This window comes from Nycticebus coucang, chromosome 7, assembly GCF_027406575.1.
Source record: "Nycticebus coucang isolate mNycCou1 chromosome 7, mNycCou1.pri, whole genome shotgun sequence".
Taxonomy (NCBI): Eukaryota; Metazoa; Chordata; class Mammalia; order Primates; family Lorisidae; genus Nycticebus; species Nycticebus coucang.
The window spans coordinates 120,658-141,746 of record NC_069786.1 but is presented as its reverse complement, the minus strand read 5'-3'; the positions used below and the strand labels follow the sequence as shown (position 1 = coordinate 141,746).

Genomic DNA, 21,089 nt, shown 5'->3' with positions numbered 1-21,089 from the left:
GACTGCAGGCAAAGCCTTTCAAACCTTAAGAAAGACAGTAAAAGTCTTCTGCTGACTCTCCACCTGATCTGACAGAGTTTCCTCCTGGAGACACTGTGTGGCACTGGGTGAGTTATTTCATCTCTCTGAGCCTTAGGTATCCATCGTGTTATGGGTGTATTCATGCCATTCAACTGACTGAGATAAATGCATGTGGGCTGCATTGCCAGACATTGGAGTGGAGAAGCATTCAGTAGGCACCAAGTTGCTGGCCTGCAATCAGGACATCGCCGGGATGTGGGGACTTTAACACCTGAATTCTTGTGCACTCAAATGCTGAGGAGACCTAATCTGAGCTCTGTCTTAAAAATAAAATATTTTTTTTAAATGTCAGGTTAATTTGAGGGTACAAAGAATTAGATTACAATGTTTGCATTTGTTAGGTATAATCCTGTTGTTGTGTCCTGTCCCAAGGAGGTGAGCCATACACCCCTACATTGTGCCCATTAAGTGGGAGCACCAGTCCTCCTCCCTTCTTCCCAGAGCCCTGTGCTGTGTTGATGATCTCATATCATCCTAGGGCAGCCACAATGACTACCAAACCTCCTCCAGCGTATGTGTGAGGCAGGCTGCTTTTCTGTGTGCATTCTCAGACTGAGCCTGCAGGTGAGACATGGGACTGAGAATCTGGTGAAGTCACCTATATGGTAACCTGTGGGTGATCTAATATATAATCAGAATGCCTTGGGGTGGAACCCTGGGAGCAGGGTGTCCCTTTGGCCTCCAGCCATTCTGAGAACTATCTTCTTCAGGTGGCAGAATCTTGCTTCTCTCTAGAGTAAGGGAGGCAACCGAGAATCATGAGCAGGTTTCTCTTTCTCTTTTTTTAAAGACCTTTTATTTTTTGCCAGGCGTGATGGCTCACGCCTATAATCCTAGCACTCTGGGAGGCAGAGGCAGGTGGGTTGCCTGAGTTCAGGAGTTCGAGACCAGCCTAAGCAAGTGTGAGACCTCATCTCTAAAATCAACTGGGTGTTGTGGCAGGTACCTGTAGGCCTAGCTATTAGGGAGGTGAGGCATGAGAACTGCTGAAGCGCAGGAGACTGAGGTTGCTGTGAACTATGATGCCATGGTACTCTACCAAGGGCAACAAAGTGAGACTCTATCTCAAAAAAATAAAAGCTTATTTTTAAATGTCAGGTTAATTCGAGGGTACAAAGAATTAGGTTATAATGTTTGCATTTGTTAGGTATAATCCTGTTGCTGTGTCCTGTCCCCAGGAGGTGTGCCATACACCCTCACATTGTGCCCATTAAGTGGGAGCACCAGTCCCTTCCCTTATTCCCTCTCCCTCTCTCTTTCCTCCTCCCCCAATCTTGAATTTAATTGAGTTTTTCTCTTGTGTGGTTATGTATTAGATTGTCTACTGGCAGAGAACCATGAACAGGTTTCTTAATGCCCAGGGGATCTCAGTGTCCTTGGGTGAGAAATAAATGATCATAGTAAACTAGGCTCTTTTGAAGAAGATGACATTATTTGGATTATGTGGAGGGGAATTTTGTTGGCAATTCCAAAAGAGGAATTTTAATACTTTGAGTGACTGTGGTATTATTATTAAAGCATGTGGCTTTGTGGTTCCCCAAGAAGAGCATTTCAAAGGGTTTTCTCATCCCCACATTGTAGTCCCTCGGCAGAGTGCATCCTCTTCAGGTGCAGACAATCACCTGGGAGAGCTGATCTATCAAGTGCCAGACTGCCTGGGAGTGAGGCCCAGAGGCCACCCAAGGGGAGTTTCTGATGAGATTATCCTGCTCACCTCTCAGCACAGTTCTGTTGTGGGGGTGGGATTGGGGAGTAACAAATCACCTCCAGAGACAAGTGGTAGGACAAGACCTTCACTTTTTTGTGTGGCTTATCTGTATTCAAGGATTCCAAGAGTGGGGAAAGACAGGTCTGGAGGGCTTAGACTGAACATGGAGATGTTGAGCTTGGATGGGGGACCGGCTCTTGTGTGAGTGGCTTAATTGTATAGCAAGGTGCCCTGTGAAAATGTGCATGTGTGTATTTTGATCACCAAATTATTGTGCCCATATGGTATCACATGTGATATGTGCTATTTCCACATTGAAAAACAAACTCAAATCACTTTTGCCACATCTTCTTTGAATCAAGAAGATTCAACATTAGATAATAAAATGAACCACTTATATAGTCCTAATATTCTTTGTTCACAAACAAATTTTTTTTTTTTTGAGACAGTCTCACTTTCCTACCCCTGCTGGCATCACAGCAGCCTCAAACCTCAAACTCCTGGGCTCAAACTATTCTCTTGCGTCAGCCCCCCAAGTAGCTGGGACTACAAGTGCCCGCCACAACACCTGGCCAGTTTTTTTCTATTTTTAGTGGAGTTGGGGGTCTTGCTCTTGCTCAGGCTGGTCTTGAACCTCTAGGAGCCCTCCTGCTCCTCCTAGGGTTGACAGACCTACTAGGAGAAGCTTCAAAGTCCCCTGATGCCCCCTCCCACCTGCCCCAATCACCTTCTGAAGTTGTCTCAGAGCAAGAACAGTGCAGGACAAGCAAGTTCCAACAGACTAGGATGGAAGGAGGGATGGAACGAACACAAATACCAACTTCTACTTGTCTGCCTACTTACATCCTACAGGAGTCTCCCATGTAAATCCTGAGGGTAAAGAGTCCGTGGAGCACACCAAGTGGCAGACCAGGGGTGGCTAGAGCCGGAGAGGCCCTGAGGTACCGCTCTTGTGCTGGGAGCTGCCTCCTGGCCGCTGAGGTACCCAGCACAGGCCACCCTGGCCACAACTCCAGAAGGCAGGCAGCAGGAAGCAGACAGCCTCTGCTTACCTCATCCACAGCTTTGTCTGAGCCGCTGGTCCCGCCCTGCTCCCAAATAAGAGGAGACACACAGTGGTGCTTTAGTAACTTCCCTGATCTTTTCAGGCTGAACTGAATTCAATTCATTTTCACAAACCTACAGTGGAAGGTTACTGTGTGGCAGGGCAGAGAAGGATGAGACACTGTAGTTGGTGCCAAGGAATCCAGTCCAGGAGTGGTAATTCAGGCTCCCTTTGCTCTCTGCCTGCTCTGGCTGCAGCTGCTACTCTCCTTAAGCCAGCTGGACCGGCTTCAAACCTGCTCCAAAACTGCTTCAAACCCGGTGACAAGGGCAGTCCGCAGGCATCAACTGTGGTGGCGCTCCCTCTCGCGGTGGGTGTTGGTATCGATAGGCTGCCTGCTTCGGCAAGGTAGTTTCAGGCTTTGAAGAACAGCATTTTAGAGAAATTTCTCATTAGAGCAAGATAGAACATTTTTTTTCACAACGTAGGCCAGACTAGGCCCATCTTCCTGGACTCGGCCAACAGTTCCTTAAGAGGCCCTCATCTGACAAGGCAAAAGGGCCTTGAGAGGCAGGGCTTCTGCTCTTCGGCTCACCTGGAGGAGACCTCACCTGGGATCCCTGGGCGAGCGCTGATTCCACCCATTGGCTGGACGGATCTCGCACAGTCCCCTTATCAGATTTCTGAAGAACGTGGGCTGGTGCTAATGGTCCTCCATCTTCCTGTGTTCTGGACACGGCCGCCCCTTCGTGTTATTTTCTATCTCTGGGGTACATATCTGTTCCTCGGAGTGATGGTACCATTGGCTAAGAACATCTGCCCATCCTGAGACCTGGGTATTGCTGTGTGTCAGGCGAGAGCGAACGCCAACCGGAGGCCAGCGACCTGCCAGCCGGGCGCTGTAGCCCCTGGGGACATGCGGACGGGCTCTACAGAGATGCCGTAGTGCGATGAAGAGAAGTCCCCTCTGTCAACCCTGGGTCTGTCTGATTATATTTAAAGAATAAAAAACGGAGTGGATTTAGAAGAGGCTGGGGAGAGGCCAAAGGCGTTTTGCCAATATTCATTGCAACCTCTGCTGGGAATCAAAGAGGAACCCCGAAGTATATATTTTAGGTGACTCTTAAAGCTTATTCATGAGGAAACTGGATTCAGGCAGTAAACAGAAATACGAAAACAGAGTATCTTCCCAAGCCATCTGTTAGTCTAGAAAAAGCTTGGCACGTGGTCTCCTATATGTCAGCACATTTAGTTTTATTATTTTTAACATTCCTTACCTGTAATTAATATTCACTACTATTAGAATGTCTGCCTCAACAAATTCAAGCAAGATTCAGAAAAAAGCAAAGAACAAGCCCTACCGTGCTTTAATTGCTCAGAAGTATGTTCTTTAGAAGTAACACAGAATGAATACTTGATTGATTAGGCATATGCCAAGAATCCCACTGATGAATTGCTAACCTGAGGGCAGTGTGCTTAGCATTTTGCTTTTCATTTTTCTTCCATCCCTATAATGCAGCAGTTCTCAACCTTTGGGTCGTGACCCTTTTGTAACAATGAAAATACATCCTGCTTATCATATTTACATTATGATTCATAACCGTGGCAAAATTCCAGTTATGAAGTAGCAACGAAAATAATTTTATGGTTGGGGATCACCACAACATGAGGAACTGTATTAAAGGGTCGCAGCATTAGCAAGGTTGAGAACCACTGCTATAATATAACTGTTTGTTCCATTTTACTAGCTTTACACCTTATTATTTGCTATATATGATTGTGTTATTTATTAATCAGTTGAGATAATCTAAGAGCAAATGTTTAAAAACAATAAAATCCTATCAAAATGTGACCTATTGGTAATATTCCTTGAGGAGGCTATGAAAAAGGGATGAGATTTGTTACAATCTGGGTGAATAAGCAGGAGAAGGCTTATGTGGGTTCGACAAGAAATATGTCACTAGGTGAAAAAGAGACTTGAAGATTGATTGCAGTTCTGTCCCTCTGAAACTAAGTGTAGAGCCTAGTTTCTAGTCTATCACCAACACTGGGTAGGGAAAAGATACTCCCTGAAACAGAAAAAAAAAAAAAACCAGTGAATGTTTCAAAATTATGAGAAGCCTCAAAAAACCCCAGAAAATGGCAAGATAAAGAGGCTTTTAAGAAAATTATTTCATCAGACCTTTACCTCTGGGGCTAAATTCATTCAACAAATATTTATTGAGCACCAAGTATAAGCCACACATTTCCTTAAGCCAGTCCTCGGAATACTCCAAGATCTCTGCCTTCCAGGAGCTTATGTTTTAGATCCCAGATCTGTTGTTATTTTGTAGCATCTCTGTTTTCTCCTTCCTCTTTATTTGGTATGCAACACCTATTCCAAGGATCGGAGCAAATGTCACCTTTTTTCTCACCATAATGGCAGAAAAAAAGCCTGCAGTTCCCATGTTGCATAAGGCAGATAGTATTTCTAATTCCAGGTGGAATGTCCCCTATGGATACAACAGAACAGAGTTGATCTTTAATTCATACAGGGCAGAAAATAAAGAACAACCCAAGCCTACAGCCCAACTCCTTTGTCTATTATGGTTTTACAAAGCTAAGTATTTTCGGACAAGTCTTGATTTAACTGAGCTTTAGTTTAGCTTTAAATTAAAAACAATAGTTTATCTCAAACTTTGCCAGGAGGATCAGATGGTGTCCTGCACTCGAGCTCACCTGGCCTGTGCAGGCCCTGACTCTTAGTCCAGGATCCTCAAGTTTCCTGGCAAGAGATGTGCATTAAGGAAAAGCAAAGGGAGCTTTGGAAACCAGAATGGAGTGGTGGGGGGTAGGTCTTGGTTTCTAAGAAAATCAGAAATGGCTCTGATTCTCAGCTTATGGCACAATTTTTAATTTTATGCCTTACAATGAAAAGAAGAAAATAAAAGCCCTCTCCCCACCAGGACTTATGTGCTTATAAATCAAATATGACCACAACTACTCAAAGTTCCCATATGGAAAGCACTTCAGGCAACAGATGTTTGAACAAAAGGTCTTACTTATTTCAGGTCTGCAAATGTTATATATCACAACTTCAAAACGAACAATACACCATTGGTCTTGCATGATTATAAGAAGTCTTGCACCATAGACCAGCTCCAAATGGGGCTAACTCTGTGATCCTGTGTCATTTCACCCCTGCTGTGGTTTGGATGGGGTAGCAGGGTGAAGAGGTGGGTCCACCCTTATTTTATTATTATTTTTGTTGTTGTTGCAGTTTGGCTGGGGCAGGGTACAAACCATCCACCCTTGGTATATGGGGACAGCACTCTACCCACTGAGCCACAAGTGCTGCCCTACTTTATTTATTTATTTATTTTTTGAGATAGAGTCTTACTATGTCACCCGTGGTAGAGTGCTGTAGCATCATAGCTCACAGCAACCTCAAACTCTTGGGCTTAAGTGATTCTCTTTCATCAGCCTCCCAAGGAGCTGGGCCTACAGACACCCGCCACAATGCCTGGCTATTTTTTTATTAGAGTTTTCATTGTGGTTTAGCTGGCCCAGGCTGGGTTTGAACCCGCCACACTTGTACGTGGCTGGTGCCATAACCACTGTTTTATGGGCACCAAGCCCACCTTTACTTTAGTAAAGATAGAAGAGCTGCCTTTGGAGTTTGGAGATCTGGATTCTCTCATCTCTCCTTAGACAATTCACTTCACTGGTCACACCCCAGTTTTCTCGTCTGTGAAACTGGTTATCTGTGAAAGCCTGGGAAATATTATCAGTGTAAAGATCTACTATGACCATAACTATCCATTGCTTAGCAGTAAACGAACACTTTCTCTGCATTTTGTTGTTGTTGTTTTTTTTTAGACAGAGTCTCACTATGTTGCCCTCAGTAGAGTGCTTGACATCACAACTCATAGCAACCTCAAACTCTTGGGCTCAAGCGATTCTCTTGCCTCAGCCTCCCAAGTAGCCGGGACTACAGGCACCTGACACAACACTTGGTTAATTTTAGAGATGGGGGTCTCACTCTGGCTTAGGCTGGTCTCGAACTCATGAGCTCAAGCAATCCACCCTCCTCAGCCTCCCAGAGTGCAGGGGTTACAGTGTGAGTCACCACGCCTGGCCTTTATTTTCTTTGCATTTTTATTTTCTCTCTGTGGCGTGTGGGGCTGCCATGGAAGATCTCCAATTCCCTCTGGTTCTGACATTTTTATGACTATACTTTCTTTCTGGAAACTTTTCTCAGGTTGCAAATTGCAGGGAATGATTTTGATTTGTATCCAGATACCCCTTTGACTCACATTATGACTCATGCTGCTCTTACTTAGCTTTTACAAACTCCTTACAGGCAAGGTCAAAGTGGCCCAGGGCTCACCTGCACCTGCTGACAGCACACAGACACCACTGTTTACACACTCACATGTGAGTGGGGTCCTTGCACTACCCTCCCAAGGGCTAAGCAAGCAACATTTACCTGAGTTAGTTTGGACCAAACAGAAGAGAACAGCAAAAAGAAAGAGGACCTTCATATTTCTAGGTTCCTCCAGACCTCTCTGTCCTCCTGTGCAGGAATGTAGATACGATGAATGATGGAATGAAGTGGGGTGGAAAAAGGCATAAAACAGAACATTTATAGGTTTTTTGAGAAGACTGATCAGAAATGAGCATATTTATCTGCTCTACTGAGTAAGGCTGTGGGCAGAAAGTACTGACTACTCTTCCCTTTCTGCCTAAAAATAGACAGACTTGGTGTTCAGAGAAGTAAGGATTGACCAATAACTCCAAATATGGTGACTGAAGACGAAAGAAAAGCAGTGCTGAGCAGCAGGAATGGGATGGAGGAATAGTTGTGTGAAGTCATGCTCCCTTCCTTCGAGGAGTTTTCAGCTGGGCAGAATCCACCATGGTTGAGCAGATTTAGTGTCATGAACCAGCAAAACACTCCCAAGAGTCTACCCTACAGAAACACAGGCCCGTGTGCACCAAGAGACAGGAATGTTCATTGTAGTGTCACTCATGACAGGCAACAGAACACACAGTGTGTTATGATAGTAATAAAGGAAGTAATGTGTTTCCACAAAGCAACAAAAATAGAAAAACAACGACAACAATAATGCAGATGCCTACACAACATGGATAAGCCTTACGAAATCATGCTGAGTGGAAAACCCCTGGATACAACATATTACTTTATTCAAAAAATTTGGTATAATTGATCTATTTATTCCTTAAAAGCCAAGATGTTGTCTATTTGAGGGGAAGAGGGCAGATTCTTTTCTCATTTTACGAATGTGCCTACCTTGAGGAGGTGGCAGTCCAGTGACGGATGCAGGGAGTTCCCAGGACCACAGGGAAGTATGTCTGCATTGGACCGTGCTTGCTGGGGCAGCACAGACCCCCTGATAGTGGGGGACCTGGGGCTCATCTCCATAAGGAGGGGAGCATTAGGACAGAGTCTGCAGAGACATGGATTGTCTAATGGGTGGTATGAAAACACACAGCTGATACAACTGTGCCTTCTGCCCCTACTTGATTTTAATCCCTGGGTCATGTAGATTTATTTCTCTTAAAATTCTGTTAATACAAAGGGGAAATAAAAGGCAAGTCTTCTTCCTATCTTGTCTCCCAGGCCTACATGACAATTACCGTTAGATGGTTATTAATTTTTCCAGAGGTTTTCTATGTGTACAGGAGCATATATGAATCAAAACGCCCTTTTTATATAAATGATGGCAGAGTTTATGTGTTATTCTTCTTTTTTAATATGGTGCATCTTGGAAAGCCTTGTGATTGACACCTGGAGAACTTTCTCATTCTTTATAGCAACCTCATTGTGTATCCTGTAAGCTGTCTTTCACCTTGTTAACAGTCTAGCATAACAATATTTTGACCATCAGCTTTCCTAGAAAATGGATTTTGAAGAAGAGACATTAAACAATGTCTCTAGACCTTTTGTTTGAGGAAAACAGTGTGAGTGTCCAAGAGGTGAGGGCCATGAGTTCATTCCCAAATTTCCAGGTCTGGAAAGATTAAGCGTAGGCCCTGGCCCTCACGAAGGTTATGTTGACTCACAAACTTGACTCACAGACTAGTAAAAACACTTTTAAAACTAGGACTTTAGGTGATATTGTCTGGTTGGTTGTGACAGGCTGCCCTACATGCCATGAACTAAGTATTTGTGAAATATACACACACACACACACACGTGCGCGCATGTGGGAGGATTGAACTCAGTGAATAATAAGCCTGTTAAAATCTGAGATTCTTGTGGCTCAGTGAGTAGGGCGCCGGCCCCATATGCCGAGGGTGGCGGGTTCAAACACAGCCCCGGCCAAACTGCAACAACAAAATAGCCGGGCGTTGTGGCGGGCGCCTGTAGTCCCAGCTGCTCGGGAGGCTGAGGCAAGAGAATCGCGTAAGCCCAAGAGTTAGAGGTTGCTGTGAGCCGTGTGACGCCACGGCACTCTACCCGAGGGTGGTACAGTGAGACTCTGTCTCTACAAAAAAAAAAAAAAAAAAGAATTAAAAAAAAAAATCTGAGATTCTTTCTCTGTGGAGAATTTGTTCTGAAGACAATTCTGAAATCTGCCATCTTAAAAAAGAAACATGTAATTTTATGTGAACCTTAGGAAAGTTGACTTTCATACTAAGATACACCCTAAGTTCAAGGATTCCAACAAATAACTATAATTCTGAATGTATCCTATGCACAGCAAAGTGTAGTTTAAAAACAAGAATTACCATTTGATAAAAAACACTTGAGTGTGTATGTAGATAAATGTATAGGTTATTTTTTAAAAGTCCTCTTTTAAAGGTGAATTGTAGCTGAGATAACAAAATGCATGTTTTATATATTACATTCATTCTTTTATATTGTATCTTTTTTTTTGAGACAGTCTCTCACTATGTCACCCTTGGCAGAGTGCCGTGGCGTCACAGCTAACAGCAACTTCAAACTCCTGAGCTTAAGCGATTCTCTTGCCTCAGCCTCCCAAGTAGCTGGATTACATACACCTGCCACAGTGCCCAGCTATTTTTTTGTTTCAGTTGTTTAGCTGGCCCAGGCCAGGTTCAAACGTGCCACCCTCATTGTATGTGGCTGGCACTGTAACCACTGTTCTACGGGTGCCGAGCCTATACTGTATCTTAAGTGAGAAAAGTTTTAAGGTAAAACTTGATTGTATATTTTTTCTAGTAGTACAGCCACTAAAAAAACAGCTGTGAAATTATAGTTTAGAAATTTTCAGTATAGTTTTGAAACTGAATGAGCTCTGTTGTAAAATCAACTTATTTGGAGGACAAATAACTAGTGTCACATTTTATCACTCACTTTCTCCTTTAGATGTAAATTTATTTCCAAGTCTTAGATGCAGAAAGCAATCCCCAAGGAAGAATTTTATAAATAGTTATGAAGAATGAGGCATATCATTCAAAAGAAGAAAAACTAGAAAATCAAGCTCATTGACTGATTCGTTACTATATGGTCATAGGTCCAAAGGTTTATTTAATTGCAGAGTTGAAAGAAACTAAAGCTCAGTTTGTTTCAACACATAAGATAATTATTCCAATGTACACGATACTCATGAATTGAAAAGGACAGTGTAAGGAGAGCAGAGGAAAGATACATTTAGGACTGTAAACATTTGATAGTAGCAACTTTTTTATATATTAAAAAAACTTTGGCCAAGCATAGTAGCTTATCTGTGCCTACTTTGGGCAACCAAGGAGGCAGGGTCACTTGAGACCAGGAATCTAAGACCAGCCCAGACAACATAGCAAGATCCCATCTCTACAGAAAATAGAAAAATTAGCTGGGCATAATGGCTTACACCCATAGTCCCTGCTACTCAGTAGGCTAAGATAGAAGAATCACTTGAGCTGGGAGTTTGAGGTTACAGTGAACTATGATGATGCCATTGCACTCTAGCTTGGGTAACATAGTGCGATGCTATCTCTAAAAATAAGAACAAAAACAAAAAACCTCTATAAAATCCAACAATAAAAAGACAACTCAATTTTCAAATGGGCAAAGGACTTAAATAGATATTTTTCCAAAGAAGAAAATACAACTGGCCAAGAAGTACGTGAAAAGAAGTACGTGATCTTAGTTAAGATCACAATGAGCTATCAATTTGTATTCAGTAGGATAGCCTTAACAACAACAACAACAACAACAACAACAACAACAAAAAAAAACACAATAAAAGCTGGAAATAGCAAATGTTAGTGAGGACATGGAGAAATTGCTGGTGAACATGCAAACTGGTGCAGCTGCTGTGGTAACTTAGGTAGCTCTTTAGTTGGTTAGACAGAGTTGCCAATTTGATCATGTAATTCTATTCCTAGTGATGGAAATGGTGTTCACCCGGCTTGGCTCCTGTAGCTCAAGCAGCTAGGGCACCAGCCATATACCCTGGAGCCAGCAGGTTTGAATCTAGTCTGGGCCTGCCAAACAACAATGACAACTACAAACAAAAAATAGCCAGGCATTGTGTCAGGTACCTGTAGTCCCAGCTACTTGGGAGGCTAAGGCAAGAGAATCACTTAAGCCCAAGAGTTTGAGGTTGACTGTGAGCTGTGATGCCATGGCACTCTACCAGGGTGACAGCTTAAGAATCTGTCTCAAAAAAGGAAAAAAAAGGTGTTCAACAAAAATGAAATGTCAAATAGTTCCACATTTTCATTTAAAAAGAGAGATATGGTATTCCTGATAGCAAGGAAGTTCTGGACTGTGGCTGAGTTAGAGAGATCAAAGCACAGGCGAGGCTTCCTGGGGTGCAGTGGGAGGGAAGAACACAGTGTGGAAGGTGGGTGTGGGGGGCAGAAGCAGAGCAATCAGGTGTGTCACCTTGCCCGGTGATGGCCTGGAGCAACTGGCTGGCTGGAGGGCCTCTTCCCACCAGGGGTACAGGTGGTATCCATAAAACCCCATTGTTACTTAGGCACTAAACTACTTTTGTGAAAGAAAGAGCAATTAAAAAAAAGCTTAACTAATGGAATTGCTGACTCAGAACTGATCTTGAAAAGGCATTACATTTATTCTCTTCTCTCCAACCAGAATTGCAAAAATTACCACAGAATGGTAGAAAAAAATCAGTTTTTAACCTATTTCTTATGATTCCTAGAGTAGCTCTAAATTCTCCCTGAGTAATATGTGCCAATGTTTTATCATCTTGGTGCCCAAAAAGTTCTTTCTCAGGTTAAATTCAGGTCTTTCTTAGTGCAACTTAAGTTTACTGCAGCTGTCTTCACCTATAATCAAAGAATGTTTTCATATACACATGTATTTAACCTTAGGCACATAACTTTTGTTCATAAAAAGGTATATTTGAATCTAAGAGTGATGCAATAGCTTGACAGGGTATTTTACAAATAAAAAAAAAGCAGTTTAAAATCACCAGTAATCTTAATGTTGGAATCTTTATTGCTTTTGGAGATACTTTACAAAATTAGTTTGATGCCAAATATATAAACATTGGAATGCTGGGATATTTAGGAGGGAAAATAATCTTAAATATTTTGTCTTTTACACTTTTATGGCTTTTCACTGCTTTTGCTTTTATTATACCTAAGAAATATATAATATTCCTTTAAGTAGATGTATCATAGTTTCCCAAGCTGTTGCTTTATTTTCAACATTAAGATTTTTTTTCAAAATGTTCATCCAAATATTTTTTGTTGTTTTCTGAGGATAATTTCTGAGAGGCAGAATAACTGAGACATTGAGAACAAGTACTTTGTATCTTACATACACATTAACAGATTGCTTTACAAAGAAGTTAAAGTTTTAGTGCTTCTCGTTTTGTACGTAAATCTAGTTTCATCCTGCCGTCATTATCTTTGGGTATCTGGCTTTTAAAAGAGGGCCTGTGTGTGAGTTAGAGATGGAACATCTTTATTCAGAAAGAAGCCAGGAAATGTGGAAGTCTGTAAAGGAGTCTGCATACCTAATTCTGTTCACTCTGAGCCCTAGGATTCTGATTGCAACCTGGATACCTATATGTAATAATATCTGGAAAGATTCTTAACTCACAAGAATTAAAGAAAGATGTAAAGAAAAGGATAGGCTGTGAGTTATGAACAGTTTATTAATAAGTAATGAGCCTAAGATAATTATGACATACACATATTTCATAGAAAGGTTATGCAATTCCATTATTTCTCCACTATTTATCTATTTAAAATATTCATGAAGCTTCTTTTAAGCAGAAATACTCCATACAAAATTATAAGGCAAACAACAGGTTCTGTCTATGGAACATGTCATCCTATCTCACCTCTTCACCTGTTCACTCACTCCCACCCCCAGAATACCTGAGAGCTGGTCTGCCTAAGAAAGAAGAAAGTAGCAGTTGGTACAAAACTACTAGAAGCTAAGTGAAATCATCACTTAAAAAAAGTAAAAGAGGCTCAGTGCCTGTAGCTCAGTGGCAAGGGTGTCAGCCACATACACTGGAGTTGGCAAGTTCGAATCCAACCCAGACCTGCCAAACAACAATGACAACTACAACCAAAAAAATAGCCAGGCATTGTGGTGGGTGCCTGTAATCCCAGCTCCCTGGGAGGCTGAGGCAAGAGAATCACTTAGGCCCAAGAGTTTGAGGTTTCTGTGAGCTGCAATGCCATGGCACTCTATCACAGGTGACATGGTGAGACTATATCAAAGAGAGAGAGAGAGAGAGAGAGAGAGAGGGGAAAAAAGTGAGAGACTAAACTGAACTAGAATAGATGACATCTCAATAGAAAAAGTGCAGTTTTTTTAATTCAATGTGTATTTATTCTTGAGCTATAGGCGCTGAACCCAATGTGTGTTTATTCCGAATGAGATTTAAGAAGCCATAGTTTGTTCAGTAAATTGAGAACAAGATTCCATGAGAAAGTCACACCCTAAGAAAGAAAAAGACTATTTGCCAATATAAGATTACCTAAAAATAAATAATCTAATATCTGAATTTGAAAATCCAAACATAATAACAAAATGGAAGGGCACTACCAGACAGAGAAATTGGTGATCTAAACAGTAGAGAGCACAGGGGAAGACATGGGAGTGATGGGTGGAAGGCAATAGAGTGGGAGGATATTTCTAGGATAACTGAGTTTTAAATAATAGGCATTTCAAAAAGAGGGAAGGTAACTAATGGGGGAAACAATACGTAAGGTTAGAAATAAAAGGAGCACATGTACATTGGTAAGAATAAAGTAGTAACCCAATTGAAAGAAAATATTACCATGAGAATGTGACCACCTCTCACCCCCTACCATGAGAATGTGACCTTTTGTAACTGTTCCAGGAGATAGCCCCGAGCTGGAGCAAATATTTACTATTAAGCAAATATTTGACTGTTGGTCTTGTCTTAAGACAGTTGAATAATGAACCAGAGTTCTTCTTATCTGGAAAGCCCCTGCTATGTCTGCTTCCCCTCCCTACTTTATGGTTAGAGCCCCTGCTATGTCTGCTCCCCCTCCCTACTCTGTGGTTTTTGCCTTTATAAGCTTGTAAAATCTGCTGTTTGGGGCCTAACTCCTCGGCTCCTGCGAGAGTCACGGGTTAGGCCCCGGCATGCTGGAATAAAAAATAAAAAAAAAAAAAAAAACCCTCGTGCTGATTGCATCAAGTGTCGTCTCTTGCGGTTGATTGGGGGTCGTGTTAATCCAGGACAGAGTGGGGGTCTTGTCCCAAGTCTTTCACAATAAAACCAATAAAAACATAAAAGAAAAAATACTCAATGAACAAATGAAAAAAATGTTTACACAACAATCAAGGATATACCAGATTGACATCAGCAAGTACTATAAAAGTCTTTGACCTTTCTTCCTGCCATGGACATAGTAAGTGAAGACAAACACACAGATCAATTCTCTCTGAGAGAAAGACTGAAACTAGTTGACAGACTAGTACACACCAAGCAACTGAGAAAATACAGGAAAACAGGAGGGAAGAGCTGAGACTCACTCCTATTACAACCCATGCCTGGCACAGCACCCTACAATCGGGAAGGAATTCCCAACCCCCAACTTCTCCCTAAGGAGTAAAGGGTTACTGAAAGGACCAAGCTAACTTCATTTTGTTAAAAGTAACTCCATTTTGTCTCATAGCCTTCACTGACCCCACTTTGCCCCACAGCCTTCAATTTGCAGCTGCAAACCAAAGGTGATAGGCAACCTGCTTGCATACCAAAGGTGATAGGCAACCTGCTTCCTCCCCCACCCCCGGCTCCAGTATGTCTGCCCCGAGTGATAACAGCACTCACCCCTGACCCCAGTAGTAGTAAATCCTTCCCCCAGGCTAATTAGCCCAGATCAAACATTGATAGCAAACATTGTCCAGTTCCCTAAGCCCCTATCCCCCCTCCCTTTTTCCTTTCTGTATCCTTAAAACTGCTCTTTCCTCTGTGGTTGGGGCTTCTGTGCTCTCCTGCTGCGTCAGGAACGGAGAAGCCCAAGCCCGAGCTTGTGAATAAACTACCTCTTGCTTTTGCGTCAGACTTGGTCTTCGGGTGATTTATGAGGGGTACCCCACAACCTGGGCACAACAGTACCACCCAACCTTATGGTTGCAGCTCAAGAGTTGACTTTTCAATTGACTTTTCAATCGGCAGGCTCTGGGCTGATGGGTGGGCATTTTCAAGTCTCCTGAAATCACAGGGACAAAAGAGGTGTTTTTAAACATTTTAAGCAGTTATCTCCCTGGGCACAGAGCAGAGGGAGCAGGCAGTTTCCACCTGGAAGTTTCCACCAGGTTTGCCTACATATTTTTCTATCTACCTGCCTGAGGCTCAGACTCTTAATTAGCCTGCATCTGGGAGGCCAAGGGACAGAGTTAACAATAAACTTCTGGGAGCAAAATCAGACCTCCAATTTCTATCTGGAAGGAGATTGTACATGCATCAAGCAAACTTTTACAGCTCCCACCTGAGGAACTGTCTCCTCAAGCACTTACCACTAGGAATGGATGGGACTTTTTGAGTGAATTTTTTAGTCTCCTGAAACCATAGAGAACAAATAGATTAGTTTAAAAGGAGCATAAGAGCACTTCCAGTGGAATTTTCTCAGCAGTCATGGAGAGAGAATGGGCAATAACTCGTAGCTCCCTGTTTTCTCCCTGGAAGGAGTTAATTGGCACATTCTCCCAGCTGCTGCCAGAGAGCTATTCTTCTAACTTGCCTGCACATAGAAGCGGATGGGCCTCATGAACAGTAGAACTCTGGAAATCTAAATGGGCATGTGAGCAGTTCCTCTGCCTTCTCCTAACTGGCTTGCTCTAGCAATAAAGCCAGGTCTCCAGCTTCTGCTTGGAAATGGTTTGTATAACTATTGAGTGTCTCAACTTTTACAGTTTCCACTTGAGGGACCATGTCCTAAATGATCTAGCTCTGGGAAAGGATAGGGCTCTGCATTTGTGAGTCTCTCTTGGCCACTAGGAATAAAAAAATGCAGGTTTTAACAAGTGCCTGTGTACTGAAAATGAGTAATTCCCCAGGCTCAGTGTAGAGTGATCAGGCAAAAATTCCCAGCTCACACTTTATCCTTAGAATGGGGTTAGCTAATATCCTGACTTTCCCAGCTGCTGCCCATAGATTAGAGCTTTAATTAGCCTACAGATGGGAGCTGACAAAGCAGACAATCAAAGTTTTTAGAAACTGGAACAGGCTTGGAGGCACTTCCCAAAACTCCTTCTGCAGGTTCACCTGAGATATTCCCACCTCCAGTTAACCATATTTTCATGTCTCCAGGTTGTTCTGTAAACTGTGCCCTCTGTTTTGAAAATCTCTGTCTCTCACCTTAATAAATCCTTACTCATCCGCTAAAACCCTTCTCAAATTTCCCTTGGAACTTTTTTATAAATTATCTTTTATTTATCTGCTGCACATACTGCCTAGGATATATCCACATGAGGGCATATGTAGCATTTATTGTTTTTATTTGTTTAGCTATTTGTCTCCACATATATTGCTCACATTTCTAACTCACTTCATTTTTCATGCCAAAAACAAAAGTAGGCTTTTAAAAAATATTTTATTAAATAAAAGGACAAATTATTTGAATGCTTTCTTATGAAAGTTTATTACATCCTCATCTACCAGCACAAATTGTGTGATTTTAAAAATTGAAGCTAAGTTACTTTCTGTAAGATCATGTGTAGCATTTTTTATCATTTATTTTTGCCACAATAAAATGTTTACACTGGCATGAATGGTAACTTCCACCCCTCCCTAATCAGATACTTTTGAAAAAAATCTATAGCTGGATTAATGGAGTGGCCTAGGAAAACAGGCAGGTGGTCAAGCCTCAGCTTCTGTATCCACAGCATCAGTTTCTATGTAAACAGCAGGCGTCTTTCTTTTTAGAGCAGTAGCCTACTTGTGTTTCCATATAATTACAATATTTTTGACAGTAGCCTTCACTTTTCTTGCAGTTGACAACTTCGAAATCTGGCTCAGGTTCTGTATGAAGAAATATCCAACATCAGCCTCTTAAAACCATCTCAAGAATCAAAGAGTAGGTTTAAAAACACCAAAATGAAAACTAAAGAAAAGAATCAAGCAGTGGTCATTTTAGCCCTTTGGAATGTGTTGGGATGACAATGGATAGGAAACAGCTTTCTGCAGTTCATAGTTTTAAGTATTTTTTTTTAATAACTAATCCTGTGACAGATTATGGAGTTCTAAAGTATAACATCAACTCCAGATATATAATTCTGCCCCTTCTAAATCTCTTCTAGCCAAATAGGAATGATACTCCTGTCTCATAGAAATACTGTTAGACTAAATGACATACATTGTTCACATTTGAGGTGCAATTATTGCATTTTTCCCCTTCCCTTGGGAGCAGAATCAGATGAGTGAGTCCATTGGAACTAAGACAAATTATAAAGGGATGAAATGTTGGGTAGAATGCTGTAGGAATCCAAGCTGATGGGGGCTCTATCTGCTGAAAGTTACCAGCAATCTGTCAGCACCCTTCCATCCTCCTGGCTCATGCCTGCTGAGCTTCTGGCCTAGTCCCTCCTATTTCAGGTTCAGCAATGAGTTCAGGAATAAGGAGCATATTGGAAACTATTGTCTCCTCCAGGTCCCTGTGGTTATGAATCTGGCCCTGGACAGGTGTTTGGGCACAGACATGAGCCTGGTCCTATTTGGAAAAGTCCACAAGAGCATCCATAAGTTCATTGCCCTTTGTCATTCCCTGTACTCCTCCTCACCCAAGCAGACTGACAGCACCATCTGTTCTCTGCCCATCTCTCCAGGAAGCTTCCCTGAATCTCATTTGGTACCTGGCATTTGAAAGATATTCAGCAAATTCCTGCAGAGTAATGGCCTCCCCAGCCAAGGGAGTAGGGTCCTGCCTGGCAGGAGGAGAAAGTTCTGCCAGTGTCTCCTCTGGCTACTGTGTGTGATGTCAATGAATACAGACGTGGCCTCAGGTAAGTTGCTTCTTGGCCCCTGACACTCTCAGGTCTCATGAAGCCATAAGTGATCCAGCCCTAGCAGAGGCTGTAGGACCCAGAGCCCTTCTCAACAGATAGGGCAGCTCAAACCACCTATTTCCTTTCCCCCAAACAGCTGCTGTCACCCATACTGGCCTACACAGCACCTTCCCTGTGCCCCTTCTTCAACATCTCCCAAGTGGATGAACAAGCTTGGATGCCTCACTTACCCTGATATGGGGGAGTACGCGGTGGTAAGACATAGCGTTTTACTTGTTGGTGTGATGAGTGCCCAGGAGATCCTTCCCCAAGTTCTCTGGGACCCTCAGTGCTTGAGTGGTTAACATATTGGGTTCCAGACAATCCTGTCAAACATAAATACCCAGCATACAATGTTCAAAGCTCTGTGTCTGGAAAACCTATGATGATGTGGTTTTCATCATCCCACTTTGAGGGATGATTCAACATGGGCGACTGAATAGGGGAGCTAGCAGGGGTTTCTGCATACCTGTGTGTGTGTGCATGTGCACGTGTGTGGAGAGAGCAGGTGAGTGGTGTGAGAAGTGTGTGCAGTTAGCAGGGAGCCTGAATACGTCATTGAAGCCCAGCTGAGCATTTGCCTCAGATGTCTCCAAGATACTTGTTGTGATCCCCTAAAAGTTAAAATTCTTCTCTGTAAGGGGAAGGGAAATGTCAAAAAGATAAGAAAACAAAGTCAGGGGAGGGACTCTGTCTTTCAGGAAGCAAGTGCCAGTGATATATTCACAGTGTCATTTGCAAACACAGCTCAGAGACTCCCATCCAAGGGCACCATCCAGAGCATGGACCCTCCCCCCACCCTAGGCTTCATCTCTCCCTGCCTGGTCTGGACTCTTATTCCCAAAATGCCCACTGCCAAGAGATCCTGGCACTCAGGTCCACATCACCTTTCTGTTTTACCTGGAAACAGCAGGAACACAAGGAGAAGGCTGGTAAAGGGAGGGAGAAATTGTTGCTTCATGTCTACAGCAGGGATTGCAAGCTGGAGGTCCCAGGGTGGGCAGCCCCAGGCCTCTGTTTATGGAGCAGGCTGGGAGAGTGGGCCTGGCGTGTGGGCAGAGCTGAGGACACATGTTAAGGAGTCATCGTCCCACTGCTGGTTGGAAAACACTGAAGCCATATGTGTACTTCTCAGGAAAAAAATGACATGCCTGAGTGCTTTGGGTGGGATTGGTGATTAAGAAAGAAAAAGCAAAGAGAAAGAGATGAGTAACAGAAGATGAAAGGTGTGGAGAGGCAGAATAAATAAGCCATTATCATAAAATCACCAATTTCCTCAAGTGCTTCTCAATAGCCCCTTGGTATTCCTTAAAACAATGACATAAATAAAACTGCTGCACTCCTCCTATTCTATCTGCTGAACACATTTATTTTACTGTAAAAAGTCACTTAAAAAGATAGAAAATATCCCAGGTAGGACCTGAGAAACTGTCATTTCCTGAAGTTATAGACAGTTCCAAAGCAACTCAAAATGTTCCTTTCTATTCTTTCTTTTTCCCAAGTCTTTCTGTGTTTCTTTACTTACCCCACTTCTTCATCTCTCTCAATCTTCCCTTTTCTATTTTAACTAATTTGAGTTTTCTTCATTTTTCTCCCCCCTTTCTATTCTGCTTTTCCCTAGACACCTTCTGTTGATGCCATTGGATTAAATTTGACTATGATAAAAGGGAAAAAAATCTGTATCTGAATCTGGGTTTTCTGTAAACAAAAGGCTCTTCTTCCCCATCTCCTTCATGATGAATTTTAACTTTTAGGGGATCACAAAAGTCTCCTTCACCATGAATGAGTTTTTATTTGTTGCATTATGTCAGCCATGAATCACCAGGCAGCCTGTTTTGGATTAACCAAACTAGCATAGGCTTTAGTGGAAGAGTTTGGCAATCACAAACGTTCAATACAACATCTGTGAACTCTGGAAAGGGCAGTGCTTATGTCACGTGTCTCATTGGCATGCACATTTTGGTTCAGACAGAAAAAATGTAATTAAAAATGTAAATGAAAATGCATATACTCTTCTAAGAGAAAGGGGAAAGTGGATAGAGAAAGAGGCAGCAACAAAGACAGAGACTTGGGCATCTGGGAAGTGACAGTGAAGCCCAGTGCTCTGGACAAGTGTGCACAGCAGATGTCTCAGCTACAGAGCACAGAAGTCACTCCTTATAGCTCTCACGACAGATTCAACTCTGTGAAGCAGGGAGGGAGAGCAGTAGCTTCACTCACATCTTTTATTTTAAGGAATTAAGAAATCTCTCCATTCAAAGACAACATTGGGAACCAGGTATAGTGGCTTACACCTGAATTCCAGCACTTTGGGTGGCTGAGGAAGGAGGATTGCTTGAGGCCAAAGAGTTGAAGACCAGTCTGAACAACATGTTGAGAGCCTGTATCTATAAAAAACAGAAAAATCAGCTTGATGTTGTGGCATGAACCTATAGTCCCTTACTCGAAAGGCTGGGGCAGGAGGATCTACCTGACACCCCATTTGTACTTGCCAGAAGCCCATTCAGAGTCAAAGTTGAAGATGTTCCTGAGACAGCACAAGAGAAGTTCATTGAACTTATTAACAGTGATGCAGCAAGAACTGATTTCTCTACAATGCCAGTTACAAAATTCTGGATCAAGTGTTTGCAGTCATTTCCTGTTCTGTCTGAGACTGTGTTGCACCTTCTTCTTCCATTTCTAGCAAGATATCTTTGTGAAACAGAGTTTTCCAGCTGGTTGGTTATCAAGTCTAAATACAGAAGTAGACTTGTTGTGGAAGGTGATCTTTGTTGTGTTCTTGCAAAGACTGCCCC

General features: G+C 42.5%; 1 protein-coding gene across 1 annotated transcript; it reads right to left on the bottom strand.

Annotated features, from left to right (window-relative positions):
• Positions 1-5,156: 5,156 nt before the first annotated feature.
• On the bottom strand, positions 5,157-19,255 carry SPAG11B (sperm associated antigen 11B). Its single transcript, XM_053597742.1, has 3 exons — positions 19,195-19,255; positions 18,486-18,620; positions 5,157-5,326 (listed from the first exon to the last, which is right to left on the bottom strand). Exons 1-3 carry the CDS (start codon positions 19,253-19,255, stop codon positions 5,157-5,159), a joined length of 366 nt encoding a protein of 121 aa, XP_053453717.1.
• Between the last annotated feature and the right edge of the window lie 1,834 nt (positions 19,256-21,089).